The sequence below is a fragment of the Suncus etruscus genome, chromosome 17 (genome assembly GCF_024139225.1).
Source record: "Suncus etruscus isolate mSunEtr1 chromosome 17, mSunEtr1.pri.cur, whole genome shotgun sequence".
Classification (NCBI taxonomy): domain Eukaryota; kingdom Metazoa; phylum Chordata; class Mammalia; order Eulipotyphla; family Soricidae; genus Suncus; species Suncus etruscus.
The window spans coordinates 40,006,502-40,024,153 of record NC_064864.1 but is presented as its reverse complement, the minus strand read 5'-3'; the positions used below and the strand labels follow the sequence as shown (position 1 = coordinate 40,024,153).

Below are 17,652 nucleotides of genomic sequence, written 5' to 3'. Positions count from 1 at the left end.
TGGGGAAGGAGGTCATTCTTGATGCCTAATGGAATAGGAACTGAGGGTGAAGAGTTTTAATGTGGGGAATCTGGATGGGATTGTGGGATGAAGGGATAGTCGAATTTTTAAAGGGGTGAAAGGGGAAAGTATATGGAAGGTGCAGGAAAGAAAAGAGAAAATAAATTAAAAAGAAAAAGAGAGAAAAAGAAAAAAAACAGTAGTGAGAGGAGTAGTGAAAAGAGCGAGGGAATGCTAGTTTGTTTGAGTGTGTTCGATGAGTAGGGCCTGTAGTGTAAGTCTATAGGTCACAGTTGCTGCTTCGGGGGTCTGGGTGGTCACGTGCTTCAAGTCCTAAATGAAGATATTACCTGGGGATAAAGGGTATGTTAAAAAGTTTTATCGGGACATTCTCATAGTGCAAGCTGGGTATGGTATCTCGTGTGAATGAGCCCCGAGATGCAATTTTAGTTTGTCCACCTTTTGTATCCAAGAACGCCTGTGGACAGAAAAGCTGAGAGGTTATTTTAAGTATAGAAAGATTAAGGCATTAAAACATATTTTTATGGAATGCTTCCGTTAGAGTCAGTGGTTTCCCATGGTATCCTTTACCTGCAATTTTGTATAAGATCCCTAAAGGCTTATTATGGGCCTTTAGAAGGCTGATTACTTACCTGGTCTTTCTATGCTGCTGTTTCTGCTGTTGCTGTTTTGTTTTTTTTTTTGTTTTGTTTTGTTTTTTTTTTTTTTTTTTGTGGTATAGTGTGTAGTCAAGAGTTTGTGTTGTTCCTCTTTCATGTGTTATGGGCACTGCTCTCTGGTATATGTTGACTATTACAGTGTTTGGGGTTTCTACCCTGTTAAACCCTGTTATTTGATTGTTGAGTATTAGTTGTATATAAGGTGTATGTTCTAGGTGCTTCAGAATAGTGCTATCATTTTGTGTTTATCTTTCATCTTCTGGCTTACTTCACTTAACATAATATGTTCTAGGTCCATCCACGTACTGCAAAGTCTGTGATTGTATCATTTCTGATTGCCATGTAGTATTCCATTGTGTATAGATACCACATCTTAATTATCCATTCATCTGTTGTTGAACATCGAGGTTGGTTCCAAGACTTGGCTATTATACTGAGTGCTGCGATAAATAGTGGGGTGCACACATACTTTGGAATCAGTGTCCTTCCAACTTAGGGATAGATACCTAGGAGACCTTTTTGATGAGCGATTGGATCATATTTGCTAGGATTTTGTTGAGGATTTTTGCATCTGTGTTCATCAAGGATATTGGTCTGTAGTTCTATTTTTGTGGCATTTATGTCTTCTTTTGGTATCAGTGTGATATGAACTTTGTAAAAGCTATTTGGGAGATTTTCTGTTTCTTCAATTATCTGGAAAATCCTGAAAAGGATTGGCAGTAGGTTATCTTTAAAGAATTAGCTAGTGACTCCATCTGGGCCTGAGCTTTTGTTATTGGAAGTTTGTTTTGTTTTGTTTTGTTTTTGGATCACACCTGGTGATGCTCAGGGGTTACTCCTGGCTATGCGCTCAGAAATTGCTCCTGGCTTGGGACCATATGAGAGCATTTGAGATGCTGGGGGATTGAACCGCAGTTCATCCTAGGTTAGCGCGTGCAAGGCAAACACCCTACTGCTTGTGCCACAGCTCTGGCCCCATATTGGAAGATTTTTAATTACTATTTTAATTTCCTCAATAGTGATCAGTCTGTTCAGATATGCCAGATCACTCTGGTTCAACTTTGGAAATTTATAAGAGTCAAATAATTTTTCCATTTCTTCCAGGTTTTCTTGCTTTGTGGCATAGAGTTTCTCAAAGTAATCTATGATGACATTTTGAATTTCTGTAGTTTCTGTGTAATCTCCCCTTTTCATTTCTAATTTAGTTTATTAACTTTCTCTTTCTTTGTGAGTCTTGCTAGTAGTTTATTGATTTTGTTTATTTTTTCAAAGAATCAACTCTTGCTTTCATTAATCTTTTGAATTATATTTTTGGTTTCCAATTCATTTCTGCTCTGTACTTCGTTATTTTCTTCCATCTGCCTTTTTCTTTTCTAATTTTTAAGCTGTTCCATTAAGTTATTAAAGTAGGCTCCTTCTTCCATCTTGATGAATGTTTGCAAGGCTATACTTTTTCATCTTAATACAGCTTTTGCTGTGTCCCACAAATTCTGATAATTTGTATCTTCATTATTGTTTCCAGAAATTTTTTATTTCCCCTTTGGTTTCATTTACAGCTCACTTACTGTTCATTAATGAGCTATTTAATTTCTATGCATTAAAGTTCTTTCTCTGTGTCTGTAATTCACTTTCAATTTCAGTGCATAATGATCTGAGAATGTAGTCAATATAATTTGTATCCTCTTGATTTTATGGAAGTATATTTTGTGACCCAGCATGTCATCTATCTTGGAGACTGTCCCATGTATATTGAAGAATGTGATTTAGGCTTTTTTTTTTAAATGGAGAGCCCTGTATATATCTACCAAGCCACTCTTTCATTTCTTCCTGCAGAGCCAGTGTGTCCTTGTTGAGTTTTAGCCTGGTTGACCTATCAAGAAGTGACAGGGCAGTGTTGAAGTCTTCCATTATTATTGTGTTGCTATTTATCTGTCTTCAAATTTTTCAGCAATTGTTTTAAATACTTTATGGCCCCTCATTAGATGTATATATGTATAAGAGTGTGATTTCTTTCTGTTATACATATCCCTTGGTTATTAAGGAATTTCCATCTCTATCTCATAATGATTTTAAGCTTAAAGTCTATGTTGTCTGATATTAGTATGGCCACTCCAGCCCTTTTAAGAAAGTTGTTTGCTTGATGAATGTCCTTCAGCCTTTGACTTTGAGTCCTTGTTTACTCTGACTATTCAGATGTGATTCTTGCAGGCAGTAGAATGTTGGGGGTTCAACATTTTGATCCATTTTGCCACTCTATGTCTCTTAATTGGTGTATTTAGTACATTGATGTTGAGAGAGACGATTGTCATAGGATTAAGTGTCATCTTATTGTGAAAGTTTGTCATGTTTGTTGGGTCTGCCTCGGCTTGGAGTAGAACCTTCAAACTTGAATTAAAGTCTGGCTGGATGGAGTATCCTCGGTGAAGTATTCATTTCCTTGAGTTTTGTCACTCACTGCCTTTGAGCTTTGAGAGTTTCTTGTGATAAATCTGCTGGAAATTTTAAGGATGCTCCTTTGTGCATAATTTTTTTATGATCATGCTGCTTTCAGTATTCTATCACTCTGTTGTTTTTATCATTGTAACTATTATGTGCCTTGGGAGACTTTTCTTTGATCTCTTTTAGCTGGTATTATTCAGGCACTCAGAATATAGTTGTATGCATTCTTTAGTTCTGGGCAATTCTCAGTAATAATGTCCTAGACTGTTGATGCTTCACTGGGTTTTCTCCCTAGGTCTCTGGGACCCCAATGATTCTCATGTTCTTTCTATTGAGCTTATCCCAGAGTTCTGTTGTCATCTGTTCACTTTCTTTGAGTATTTTCCGGCCTCTTCTGTTGTATGAAGGAGTTATGCAGGTCATTTTCTATATTACTGATTCTGCCTCAGTGGCTTTTCTCTGCTGGTGAAACTTTCTAGTGAGGTTTTCATTTTACCTACCATGTTTTTCAGCTTTGATATTTCTGTTTGAAGTTTTTCATTTCTACTCTCATATGCTCTCGAGTCTTTTGGGCTATCTGTTTCATCATTTCTCTAAGTTCATTGAACATTCATAACATGTCTTTCAAAGTCCTGATCAGAAATGTAATGTAAGTGGCATGTGTTGGTTGGGTCTCCAAAACTAGCTTCTTCAGTCAAAAGGTGTCGTGTAATTCTGCATATACTTTTTCTCATTGTGAACTTTGATGTACAGTACTCTTATTAAAAGTTATGGTACATTTCCTTGACTGGAAAAAATACAAAGTCACAGAGCAAAGCTGAGTGGCTATGATTTTGCTATTCCCACTACACTGAGCTCAAGCTGAGGATTTTCCTATTGTAAGTCTCATGATGCTGTCTTGGGCACCACCAAACAGATGCCCCTTTCTGCCTCAATCCTTGGTGGTGGTGGGCTCTTCTATTCAAGCTTTTCTTATAAAATAAAATAATAAATGTCAACAAATAATAAAACTACATATTTATCAATTAACTATTGACCATAAAGAATTGTATAAGCTATTTCTAATCTGTATAAATTTAAATAATATTAACAATATTTATGTTTTTCTTTTATTAAACAGGATGGATCATTTCTTATTAGGAAAAGCTCTGGCCATGATTCCAAACAGCCATATACACTAGTTGTATTCTTTAATAAGCGAGTATATAATATCCCTGTGAGATTTATTGAAGCAACCAAACAGTATGCTTTGGGCAGAAAGAAAAATGGTGAAGAGGTGGGTAATTTATCTTTTAATCCAAATGTATAACTATATATTGATATATGGAACACAATGGCAAACTATACATTATGTGCTAAAATTAGGAGAAAGTATATGAGAGTAATTGATCCAAGTTTTACAGAAGAGTCAAAAATAGAATACAAGATTAAATACAATTTTCCTGCAGTATATGGTAAAAATTGAAAATAAAAAGATTGGGGGCCCGGAGAGATAGCATAGCGGCGTTTGCCTTGCAAGCAGCCAATCCAGGACCAAAGGTGGTTGGTTCGAATCCCGGTGTCCCATATGGTCCCCTGTGCCTGCCAGGAGCTGTTTCTGAGCAGACAGCCAGGAGTAACTCCTGAGCACCGCCAGGTGTGGCCCAAAAATAAACAAACCAAAAAAAAAAAAGAAAAAAAAAAGAAAAAGATTGGAATATGAAAGAACTATATATAAGAACTATATCTTGGTCCTTAATGGGGTCAATCTGACTCAAGGTTTCTCTGTCTGAGGTTGAAGTGTTAAATAAAATTTCTATAAGAAGAGCATTCAGGGGCTAGAGCAATAGCATAGTAATAGCATACTTTAGCATCCCATATGGCCCCCCAAACCTGCTAGGAGCAATTTTTGAGTAGAGAGCCAGGAGTAACTCCTGAGAACTGCTGGGTATGCCCCATCCTCACAAAAAAGAATAGCAGTCAGTTTTCAGAGCTATAGCATCTCAATTCAAGTGCTAAGGTAGATGACCACGGAAGGATTCAGAGAGGTAGAGTTGAAGGCATAGTATTATTTTACAGTTCCATGCACATGCATATTAGTTTAAGTTAACCTAAAAAGTTTAAGTGGATATTTTTAAGGATTAGAGTCAAAGGAGCACAGCAAAAATGGTGTTAGAGTGACAATTGTTGTTTGCATAGGCCCAGCAAAATATGGGTGACATGGAAAGGAAAGGCCTTAGCCTAAATACAAGGAGACCTTACCCCTGAAGTTTTCTGGCATAAGACCAACTCTAGGTTCCAGACATACTAGGTTTTCCAACCCAAGTAATTAGTAGTAAGTGACAGAAAAGATTCTACTGAGTTAGAATGACTCAGGATGAATAATTTCTTCCCACTCTACCCCCAGGTTCTTTTTTATTTTAATCTATTAAGCTATCAGAAATTACAATTCTGCTAGTGATGCTTTTATGAACACACCATTTTAACAACACAGCACTGTTAGAGTATCTGCTTCTCATTTTTTAATAAAATAAACTCTTTAATTGAATAAATCTGAGATAATTACAAAGTTGTTCATGTTTGAGTTTATTACAATATACAACACGTATCCCTTCAACAGTGCACATTTCCTGACACCAATGTCCCTGTTTCCCTCCTGTCCTCCCCCTACCCTCTCCTCTGCCTGCCTTTAGGACAGATATTTTAGGATGAATATTTTCAAAAGCCTTCAGAGAGGTTCAGTTACTTCAAGAGGCTTAAGAGTGGCTCAGGGAGCTGTCCTGATCAGCAGTTCTGAAAATCTGTGACTCCTGGATTCCCAGGTAGCTCTGTACTTCTTGTCCTGCTCTGAAACACTAGTAAATAGGAGAAATTCTTCTTTGCCCAAAGAACCTTAATTTCCACCACAGAATAAATAATTTCATTCCACTTGCAATATAGCCAATCTATAACTGTAAATAATGTATTATATTATTATATTGGCATCTACAAATATTAAAAATCCATTAAAACTCTTAAATATCTAAAGTCAAAAGATTGTGCTTTCTGAACAACAGACATCAAGTAGAAAATGTGAACTTTAGTTTCATGACATCAAACATGAAAAGTCAGAAATAACTCTGTAAAGTATGTTTCTTTGTTTGGGAGTATATATGAGTAGAGAGAGTAACCAATTAACAAGTTTACTTTTTACCCAGCTGAATGTTTTTGTTTTTGCTTATTTGTTGTTTGGTCTACTTCAACAGTGCTTACTTTTTACCCAGCTGAATGTTTTTGTTTTTGCTTATTTGTTGTTTGGGATACTTCAACAGTGCTCAGGGTTAACTCCTGGCTCTGGACTTAGGGATCACTCCTAGTGGTGCTCAGAGAACCATAATGGGGTACTATGATCAAACCCAGGTCAGCCGAATACAAGGCAAACACTACTGGCAGTATTGCTCTAGCCCCTATGCAGTTGTTTTGACTTTGTGTAAATACACTATTAAATATTACATAGTTTTAATATATTTTCTTTACTTTACTGACCTTAGATTGAGTTAACAAATTACGTTTTTCTGTTTATTAGTGAATCTCAAATTCACTACTTTGTTGTTGTTCTTGTTTTGGACACACTTGGAAATGTGGCTCTGCACTCAATGATTATTTCAATTATTTCTGGTTTAGCTCAGAGAACCAAATGCAATTCAAGTGCCTAACCTGCTGCACTATCTCTCCAGCCCCGCAACTACATTTATGAATAGGATACCTGGTAGCTGACAAACTTGAGAAAATAAGAGAACATGGGAGAAAATGGAGCAAAAAATAGCATAATGCTAATGTATAATTATCTATGTTTTCTTGATCTAGTACTTCGGAAGTGTTGCTGAAATTATCAAGAATCACCAACACAGTCCTTTGGTTCTTATTGACAGTCAAAATAACACCAAGGATTCTACAAGACTGAAATATGCAGTTAAAGTTTCATAATTTTTAAGTCAACATCACCACTGCAGACTTTTGCACCAAGTTAATACATTTGAGGAAATAGTTCAAAACTTCATATTTTGGATTATGGATCATCTAGTAATAAAACAGAAGATGGGTGAAGCTGTTGATATAGTCATCCACTTATTACAAGAAACCTTCATGGACTTATTATATTGCCTAATTTGATGAGCTGTTAATATCTAGTGAGGTTGAATTAATATGATACTAATATTGTCTAAATAAATGTCTTTATTTAAAAAACATGTAAAGTATATTTGATCATGTCATTTCTATTTTGTTGTTGTTGATGATGATGATGATGGTGGTGGTGATGGTGGTCAGGGATTACTCCTAGCTATAAGTTCAAGGATCACTTTTGACAGGGTTCAGAGGACCATACAGACAAAATGGTAGAGATTGAACGTGAGTTGGCTGCATGCAAGGCAAGTGCCCTGCCCACTGCACTCTGGTCCCAATTTTTCAGTTATATAACACTCTTTTTTTTCTTCAGAATAAAATAGTAAAACTTTTGATAAAACAAATATGCTAGAAATTTAGGCTATCTCACATATTAAAAATAATAGGATCTATTTGTGCTGTTGAGGATTTGGTGAAAAGGAAATTCTAATTTACTGCTAGTAGGAATATTGTTTGGTTCAATCCCCATGAAAAATATGGAGAATCCTCAGTTAACTAAGAATTGAACTGCCATATGACTCAGCAATTCCACTTTTGGGTACTTATTACCAGAACTTAAAAACATTCATTCAAAAAGAGGTATGCATACCATTATTCACTGCAACAATGAGTACAATAATAAATGTAATAAACCTAGGTGTCCAACGATAGATGAATAGATTATGAAAATGTAGTATATTTCCACAATGGAATACTATACAGCTGCAAGGAATGATGAAATAATGTAATTTGTTGTAATCGTATTGAAAATGGAAGATAATGTGAGTGAGGTAAGCCAAAAGAAGAAATAAAAACAGGATAATTTCATTATCTGTGATTTACAGAATAACTGAATGAGGAAATGTGAATTTGTAAAAACATTTAGGGACATGTAATAGTTCTTTTTTTTTTTTTGGTGTGCCTTTTTGGGAGCACATATTTGTGTGAAAAGTTATTCTCCACATTGAACTTCAATAAGTCAAAGTACAGGTCTAGATTTAATGATGATCATCTTCAAGCCATACTGAGGGTCTCAACTGCTTCCTCTCTAACGCCAAATGTGGTTCAGATTTGTGAAAAGAAGCGCTGTCAAGTCTCTGGCAGCAAGGAATAGGCAAAAGATGCCATGTTCAGAAGAACTGTTCATGATCTTCACTCAATGTTCTATTCATGTTCAGAATAATTAAAACTGTTAATAATGACATTTGAGGGCTTTTTTTTTTTTTTTTTGTGAAATCCCTTATGCGGCCCTGCCTCACCCCGACTTTGCCTCCTGCGGCCCCCAGGTAAATTGAGTTTGAAACCCCTGCCCTACATTGAGGGCTGTCTAAGGGGTCTGCTCCTTTAAGAAAGAGCAGCTTCAACTGCTAAGCCCCTTTTAAAAGCTTCCCCAACTGTTATTGGCTCTGGAGTTAAGAGCTTCTCCAACTGCTATTGGCCCTGGAGACCTTTAAATACCACTCCCTGAGGAGGCAGAGGGAGGTCCTAGAGCAGTTCTAGCAGTGAAGGAGCTGTTTGACAACGCAAGCAGGGGTTGGTTTCCACTCCTGACCATTGCTCTTTCCCCTGATTTCAGCTGTATCTTTTGAACTGGTTACCGTTTACTTTGAACACTTGTTTCCCCTCTACCTGGGCTTCAGTCTGACCTTACCCTGGTTCCAAATCCATCTTTCTCCCTCTCCCGGCCTAGGTTTGTTATAGACCCCTGGGCTTCTCTATTTAAAAAGGCTTTCAGTATTTTTATCAGTTTTTGTTTTGTTTTGGTTTGGTTTTTGGGTCACACCGGCAACGCTCAGGGGCTACTACTCCTGGCTCTATGCTCAGAAATCGCCCCTGGCAGGCACGGGGGACCATATGGGATGCCGGGATTCGAACCACCCCTCCGTCCTTCTGCATGGAAGGCGTTTAAACGCCTTACCTTCTGGCTCCGGCAAATGTGAGACATCCGAATGATTTTAATATGGACATTGTTTTCCCAGAATTATGAACATCTTCCCCATGATTCTCTTGGCTTCCCAAAAGCATTTGAACAAAATACCTGGGTTTATTTCTGATCTCTCAAACTTATTGTCAATTTGTCTATATACCAGTGTCATGAGATAGACGACAAGCTTGGTTGGGTCCCATCAGAGTCACAACTAATGAGGAGCCTGCAGAGTACCAGTCACTAAACTTGGGGTCCAGTGCAGCAAATCTTGCACTTTACCCCTTCAAACTATCATGGATTAGCTATGTAATACATTTAACAAGGCAATACATATTCCAACTCTATTCTCAAAACAGTTCTGGTTATCTTTTGATTTCTTACATTTCTATATAAATGTGAGTCAAGTTGTCTTTCTGGGGAGGCAATTGAAATTTTGAGTTTTCATTCTATCAGTGAATTAATTTGGGCAAAATTGCCTTCTAATATTTTTCTGTCCCATAACCAGGGATTGTTGCTATTTTCCTAGGTCTCTGAACAGTAACGTTTATAGTCATATTATTTTCTTTTTGCTATTTTTAGTCCTACCAGTGGTATTCAGCGATTATTCCTCTGGCAAAGCTTGATACCGGGTACTGAGAACTGAACATACAAGGCAAGCATCCTACCTGCTGTACCTACATGCCCCAGGAGTCACATTTCTTTTGATAAATTCCTGATTTTCTTCCTTTAGTTGCTACTGAAAACAAAATGCTTCATTTTACGGTTGATACTATATAGAAAAAATATATTTTTACTATTCTTAATTTCTGTATCTTTATTATTTCATTTAGTGGAGCTTATGATTTTCCATAAATAAGAGCATGTAATTTAAAAACAGGTGCTATTTTTCCATCTGGATGCCCTTTGTTACTTTTATCTCATTCTAAATTTTTTAACCATTTGATTCCAGCAGTAACCCTGAAAATAAGTTTCTTTTCTTAGCAAGAGGAAGTAAAATTGACTTCGCTCATAAGAACTATAATGGGGCAGGATACTAGAGATGTTAAGGAGCTTCCCTTTCATAGGCTTTGGTTTGAGCTTCATCAAGCATCACTGAAAGAAACCTAATATAAAGTAGTTGCTACCTGTTGTGTATGTAAATATTTTGGGGGATTACTATGTTGCTCACCCTAATCTGATTAGGTGATTGTGCCCTACCCTAGGGTGTGACCTGGCATTCTGCCCCCACCCTAGGGTAGGACCTGATTCTGCTTCCACCATTGGTTGGTATCTGATCCCACCATTGGGTGGGACCTGACTCTGGACTATAAGAGCAAGGGTCTGTGGAAGGCGAGAGGCTTTTGCTGGCTGGAACTGAATCGGAGTCTTTGGACTTCAGTTTTGTCCATCCAAATAAAGCAAATATTTCCACGAGCCTGATTGTCTGCGAGCTGTTTACCCGCCGTTTCACCTCAGAACCGTGGGCTAGACAGGGTGGCAGACACGTGCTACGAGCTGGAAGAAAAGGGCCTCATTCTCCATCCCTCCATCAGTCAACCTCTTCAGGGGCTGTCCTGCTACATAATGGCGCCCGAACAGGGACCTGAACCCTGGACCCTCAGAACTGTAAGTGAAATATTTCATTGGAAATTTCCTATGCTGACCATCAAATGGTTTCTGTGGTTAGTCATGTGGATTTTACCACCCTTAGTCTTACGCATTGGTGCTCTAGTATACAAGTGGATCATTCCATTTTGTTTAAAACTAATTGGTTTTGATCTAAGGACAATCACTGCAGTTGGATGGTTGTGGTCTATATTTCAAATGAAAAGTGTAGTGTCTCTAGCCATCATAGTTTGTGGAATTGCTGTGTTGACTAACGTTATTATTATGAGCATAGTTATTTGCTGTTATTTCTATTTAGGAAATAGAAAGTGTAGAAATGGTGAGGCTAAAACCAGTATAGATAATAATGAAATTTATCTGACGAAAACTCAGACCAAGGTGCAGGCTGACGAATCCAGCCCCACCATCAACAATATAGAAATTTTTGCTGGAAGAAAAACAACTCAGAATGTTAAGCCTGATTCTAGTGAATTGCTTGACAGTAGTGACTCAGATAATGATCTACCTCCAGTGCTAACTCCACGAAGTATGCCTCCTTCTAGTCACAAAATTGAATCGCAGAGCAGAGCAGATTCAAAAAATGAACCACATGCTCAGTCTCAGAGCTCTATTCAGAGTAATTTTGCTAATCAGGCTTTATCCCCTATAGACGGGGTAAATGTTTCTAACTATGTACCCTATCAGATGGAAGAATTAGATCGGTTTAAAAGATCATGTAAAGAAAATGGGCCAAAATCGCCATACAGTGTGGAGTTATTAAGACTTTGGAGTCATAACTCATCTTGGACTTTGTATGATTTTAAAAGAATCGCTGAAATATGCCTGTCATCTAAACAGCGAACTGAATGGGAAATGTACTATTCAGAAGGCGTAAAAGCTAAATTATATAGTCCGGATGGTATGAAAAAGCAAGTGGCAGGTGTTACTCTATCGTATGAATTATTGATGGCAGAAAATCAATTTGCAAATATTCAGACACAAGCAGCTTTACCTAAGGAAATCTTAAATTTAATCAGGGAGATTGCATTGTCAGCATGGGAAAAAATTGATTCTAACAGCATTGGTAGAGGAAACTTTTTAAAAATTACCCAAGGCCCTTATGAGTCATTTGCAGAGTTTGTAGGTAAGATTAAAGATGCTCTGAAGTTACAGGTGGAAGATGAGGAGATTAGAAACTTCCTAGTAAAATCTGTGGCCTATCATAATGCAAATTCAGCCTGTAGATTAGTATTGAATACATTAAATGAAAAGTCAGATCTGAATGATTACCTTTATGCCTGCCGGAATGTCTATGTGGAACCCCAACCCCCACCCCACTCAGACTCAGTACAAACCTTCCCAGTTACCAAGGGAACAATGTCTTACTCCCCTCGGGGACAGAACACTTTCCGGAAACCAGGTCTTTGCCCAAAATGCAAAAGGGGTCGCCACTGGGCGAAAGATTGCAGATCCAGAAACCTCATTAATAATAACCTAAGTAGAGGTTTCAACACAGTCCCCAGGAGGCAAATCGCCTGCTACCATTGTGGAAAACAGGGACATATCAAAAGAAATTGTCGTCTCCTTATAAATTCAGCTCCCCAAGAACACACATACAAGATGCAGGGAAACGCCCACAGGGCCTCCCCCCAGGCCCTTCCAAATCAGGGGCAAAGTTCACAGACAATAATCCTTCCAAGCCCAGCCCAAGAAAATTCATCACGATAAGGGAATTAATCCACTCTACTTCAGGGAGTGCCGGATTAGACATATTATGCCCAGAGGACATTACAATTTACCCAGGAGCATGCCCTTACATGTTAGAAACTGGCATTGTAGGCCCGCCACCCCCAGATACCATGGGTTTGATTCTTGGCAGAAGTTCCCTCAACATAAAGGGTATATCAGTAATCACTGGTGTCATTGACTCAGATTCCATGGGAGAAATCATTGTAGTTATTACTGTACCAGTTACATGGACCTTTAAAAAAGGAGAAGCGATTGCCCAGATAGTAATAGTGCCTTATGTCAAATTTGGGACTTCAGATAAGACTAGAATTGGAGGTTTTGGAAGCACAGATCCGGGTGCTGCTCAAAACCCAATCGTGGCTCTGGTTACTAAATGTAAAGATGAACACCCAATGATCAAACTTCACTTGGAAGGCAAACCCTTTGATGGAATGATAGATACGGGTGCTCAGGTTACCGTAATTTCTGATAAAGAATGGCCAGAAAATTGGCCTCTTCAGGAAATCCCGTATTCCCTAGAAGGAATAGGAGGCCTGAGTTCCTGTCTGTTGAGTACGAGGACTATACTATTTTACGGCCCAGAAAATCAAAAAGCAATAATCAGACCTCACGTGGGCCCATTTTCACCATCCCTGTGGGGCCGTGACCTACACAAACAGTGGAAAGCAGAATTCCACATCCCATTAGCTCCAGAAGAGTCCGAACCTTCTTTTGATTTAAAAACCCAAAATTTTTAGTGGGGGCCACTACCGTAAAAAACACCAGCACCAATAAAAATAAAATGGAAATCTGATGAACCAATTTGGACAGGTCAGTGGCCCCTTAAAACTGATAAATTAAAGGTGCTGACAGAATTAGTGGAGGAACAGCTAAGTTTAGGACATATTGAACCATCTTTTTCTCAATGGAATTCACCTATATTCACTATAAAAAAAGAAATCCGGTAAATGGAGACTTTTGATGGATCTTAGAGCTATAAATTTATCCATGATACCTATGGGCAAATTGCAGACTGGTTTACCATCACCTGTAGTTATTCCAAAGGAATGGCCACTAATTATAATTGATCTGAAAGACTGCTTCTACCATATTCCTATCCACCCAGATGATAAAAAACGTTTTGCATTCTCAGTTCCTTCTCTCAATAATACCCATCCCTGCAGACGTTTCCAATGGACTGTTCTCCCCCAAGGCATGCTGAATTCCCCAACCATGTGTCAGTTTTTTGTAGATAAGGTTTTGAGCCCTGCTCGTGAAAAATTTCCTCAAGCCATGATATTTCATTATACAGATGATATCTTGCTCACAATGAACAACGAAACAGATTTACAGGAATTATACTCTTATGTTACTGACTGTTTACAAACATCAGGACTGAAAATAGCTTTAGAAAAAATACAGATAATGCCACCGTATCAATATTTGGGTTTTATTTTGGACCGGACGTCTATACGTCCACAAAAATTTTCTATCAAAAAAGAAAACCTCAGAACGCTTAATGATTTTCAGAGACTTTTAGGTGACGTAAATTGGCTCCGCCCTGCACTAGGAATCCCAAATGCAGAGTTATCTAATCTGTTTAAAACGTTGGAGGGTGATCCTGCTTTAGATAGCCCGAGAAATTTAACAACAGCTGCCAAAAATGAATTGGACATCTTCTTGAGCAGATTACAAAAATCGTTTCTCTCAAGATTCATCCCAGGAGAAAAGGTATTACTGTTAATCTTCCCTACTATAGAAACCCCCACAGGGGCCTTGATGCAACAGTCAGGACCTTTGGAATGGGTGTATTTACATAACAAACAACCTCGCTCAGTTGTCCCCTACTTACAACTGATTTCAGAGATTATTATCAAGGCAAGACTCAGATCTATATCTTTACTAGGTTTTGATCCAGATATAATAGTTTTGCCAGTACCAAAAAAGGAAATTGAGTCAATATTGCCAATTAATGAATCTCTACAAAGGGCCCTCTCAGATTTCACAGGAGAAATATCCTCCCATTATCCAGCAGGAAAAATTTGGGACTTTTTAAAGAAAACTCAGTTTGTTATTTCTTCAATTGTTCGGGATTCCCCTATTCCCAATGCCAAGGTTTTTTACATTGATGGATCCCAAAATGGAAAAGGAGGAATAACTGGAGACAACATTAATATGACCATAGATACCAAATATAAATCTGCACAGAAAGTTGAATTAGCAACGTTAATTTACCTATTAGAAAATGTATCTGAAGCCATGAATATAGTTTCTGATTCTTTGTATGTGGTAAATTTATGTCATGTGATAGCCACTGCATCCCTTAATGCTAATAACCCGATCATACAGGACTTACTTAAACAATTACAGCAGCTTCTTCAAAAACGAACTGAGCCCATCTTCATCACACATATTAGAGCCCACTCAGGTCTTCCAGGACCTATGGCTCAAGGAAATAAAACTGCTGACTTGCTAGCAATGCCTATATTTAAATCACCTGTAGAGGAACATTCAGCCCTACACACAAATGCTCGCCGTTTACATGTGAATTACCAAATTCCATGGAGGCAAGCTAGAGAAATCGTAGAAAACTGCAACGTATGTGCACCGTTAACAAAAAAGACTCACATAGCAGGAGCAAACCCAAGAGGCTTACAGTCTAACGAACTTTGGCAAATGGATATAACTCAAACAGATTTATTTCCAAGGAAACCTTATCTTCATGTTGTGGTGGACACTTATTCTCGGTTTATGTGGGCAATTCCCATGTCTTCTCAAAAATCTAAGGCTGCTTGTAGTTTTCTTTTACAATGTTTCTCTGTGATGGGTATTCCATATTCTATAAAAACTGATAATGGGCCAGCCTATGTTAGCAAAACTTTTGAATTTTTTTGTAAGGAATGGCAGATAAGACATCTCAGAGGAATTCCTTACAATTGTAGGGGACAGGCCATTGTAGAAAGGACTCACAGAACCTTAAAAACTCAATTACAAAAAAATAGAAAAAGAGGTTTACCACCAACGGATTTGCTGTCTTTGACTCTTATCACACTAAATTACTTTAACTTACCCCAAGGGGAAAGCTACACTGCAGCGGAAAGACATTTTAAAGAAGATATTCAGAGACAAGAAACAACCCATAAACCTATTTGGATCAAGGAGGATGAAAAATGGATAGCTGGCTATCTTCTCCTAAAAGGAAGGGGTTATGCCTATGTTTCTATAAATGATGACCCTCCCAAGAAATTTTGGGTTCCATTACGTCTTGTTAGAAATCGGGCTAGCACAAATGATCAGGTTCAGACTACAAACTCCCCTTCAGAGAAAAAACAGAATACTTCAGACACTAACAGCAGTAATATTACTAAGGTCTCTGGGGCAGGGAACGATTTAGCTGTCACACACCATACAATGAGTGAGACTGATGGTAGTGATAAACCCTTACACTCCGAGATGCAAAAGGAAAGACAGGAACCTGTCTTAACTGGGCTCCAAAATATAGGAAACTCTTGCTACATGAACTCAATATTGCAATGCTTGTATAATATTTCAGACTTAACTCAGTATTTTTATAAAGATCATTATAAAAAGGATATTAACAAGAAAAATCCGATGGGGCATGAAGGTAAATTAGCCGAAGAATTTGGTCGGCTCATCAAAACCATGGGAAATGGATTTCATAGATATATTAACCCTGAAAGCTTCAAAGTAACAATTGGTTTACTTAATGACCAGTTTGCTGGACACAATCAGCAGGATCCTCACGAACTACTGATGTTCCTAATAGAGGGATTACATCAGGACTTGCTTACTGTAAATCTAATGACAGACAAAACTACACATCTCATGGGAAATGAAAATTATGAACAATTTAGTCCAGAACACCAAAAGGCTCATAAATCTATTATTTATGATCTCTTTCAAGGACAATTCAAATCTATACTCCAGTGTCTCACTTGCCACCAAAAGTCTGAGGTTTATGAGACATTTGTTCATTTGTCTTTGGCTGTTACATCTACAGATAAATGTACATTACAGGAATGCCTCTCTGAATTTTTTAAAGAAGAAGAATTAAGAAATGACAACAAAGTTCTGTGCAACAGTTGCAAAAATAGAAGGGATTTTTCAAAGAAAACGTACTTATGGAAACTGCCACCAGTACTTATAATACACTTGAAACGTTTTGCTTTTGATGGCAAACAAATAAAAAAATTGCATACTTACGTAGATTTTCCTTTAGAAGACCTCAATTTAGAGGAATTCACTTCAGAGAATAAAAGCAAGATTAAGAAATACAACTTATCATCGGTGTCAAACCATTATGGTAAAGTTCACTATGGACACTGTACTTCATACTGTAAAATTGCTGCAAAACAACACTGGATCAATTTTGATGACAAGAAGATCAAAAAAGTCCCTAATACATTGGTGAAATCCACAGCAGCATACATCCTGTTTTATACTTCTTAGAGATCTACAATGAACACCAGATAATCATTTTACTTCCTTATCAGTTGCTATTAATGCTCTAGGATTCTTTCCACAGGCATGATCAATGAATATAGATTGAAAATCATGAATCCCCAATGTGTTTCCTTGTAGGATGGATTTATGTCTTAATTTCATTATTGCTCTAGGTCTCAGTTAATCATGAAATTTTACAAATTAATTTAGTCAAGGTTCACCTGAAAGAAAAATTTCTCATCATATTAATGTTGTTTTTCTTTCTAGGTATACTCATTTAACGACTTTCACTCTTTTTATTTTAACATCATTGCTTTATTTCCCTCAATTTAGGTTTTAAGACGCTTACATAATGATAATTTTAGGTGGACTTTCTTCACAGTGCTTCTTGCCTATGATTGATTATCATAAAGTTACTGTTATACAATAACTTTGTATATATACTGATATACACGTATAGTAGAGTTGTCCATGTTTGTATTATGCATGAAATTCTCTTTCAGATCTGCTAGGCAAAACCATAAAAAAAAAATTTTTTTTTTGTGAATTTGAAATGATTTATCTAAACAATTGCCGGCTATTACATTTTAAGGAGCTTTTAATTGATTCAGCTGAAATCTCTTTTGCTCTATTTTGGATCCTTTCCAACAAATATTTTTTAGTATGAGTGAGTGTTATGGCCATATTTTTTGTGAAGTCTGTGTATGT

General features: G+C 37.4%; 1 protein-coding gene across 1 annotated transcript in view; it reads left to right on the top strand.

Moving 5' to 3' along the window:
- Positions 1–7,174, top strand: part of BLNK (B cell linker) — a 106,521-nt gene extending 99,347 nt beyond the window's left edge. Inside the window, exons 16-17 of the mRNA XM_049790885.1 lie at positions 4,240–4,395; positions 6,945–7,174. Coding sequence (XP_049646842.1) covers positions 4,240–4,395; positions 6,945–7,064 — 276 coding nt within the window. The 3' untranslated portion in view covers positions 7,065–7,174. The remainder of the gene's footprint in view (positions 1–4,239; positions 4,396–6,944) is intronic.
- Positions 7,175–17,652: the final 10,478 nt, after the last annotated feature.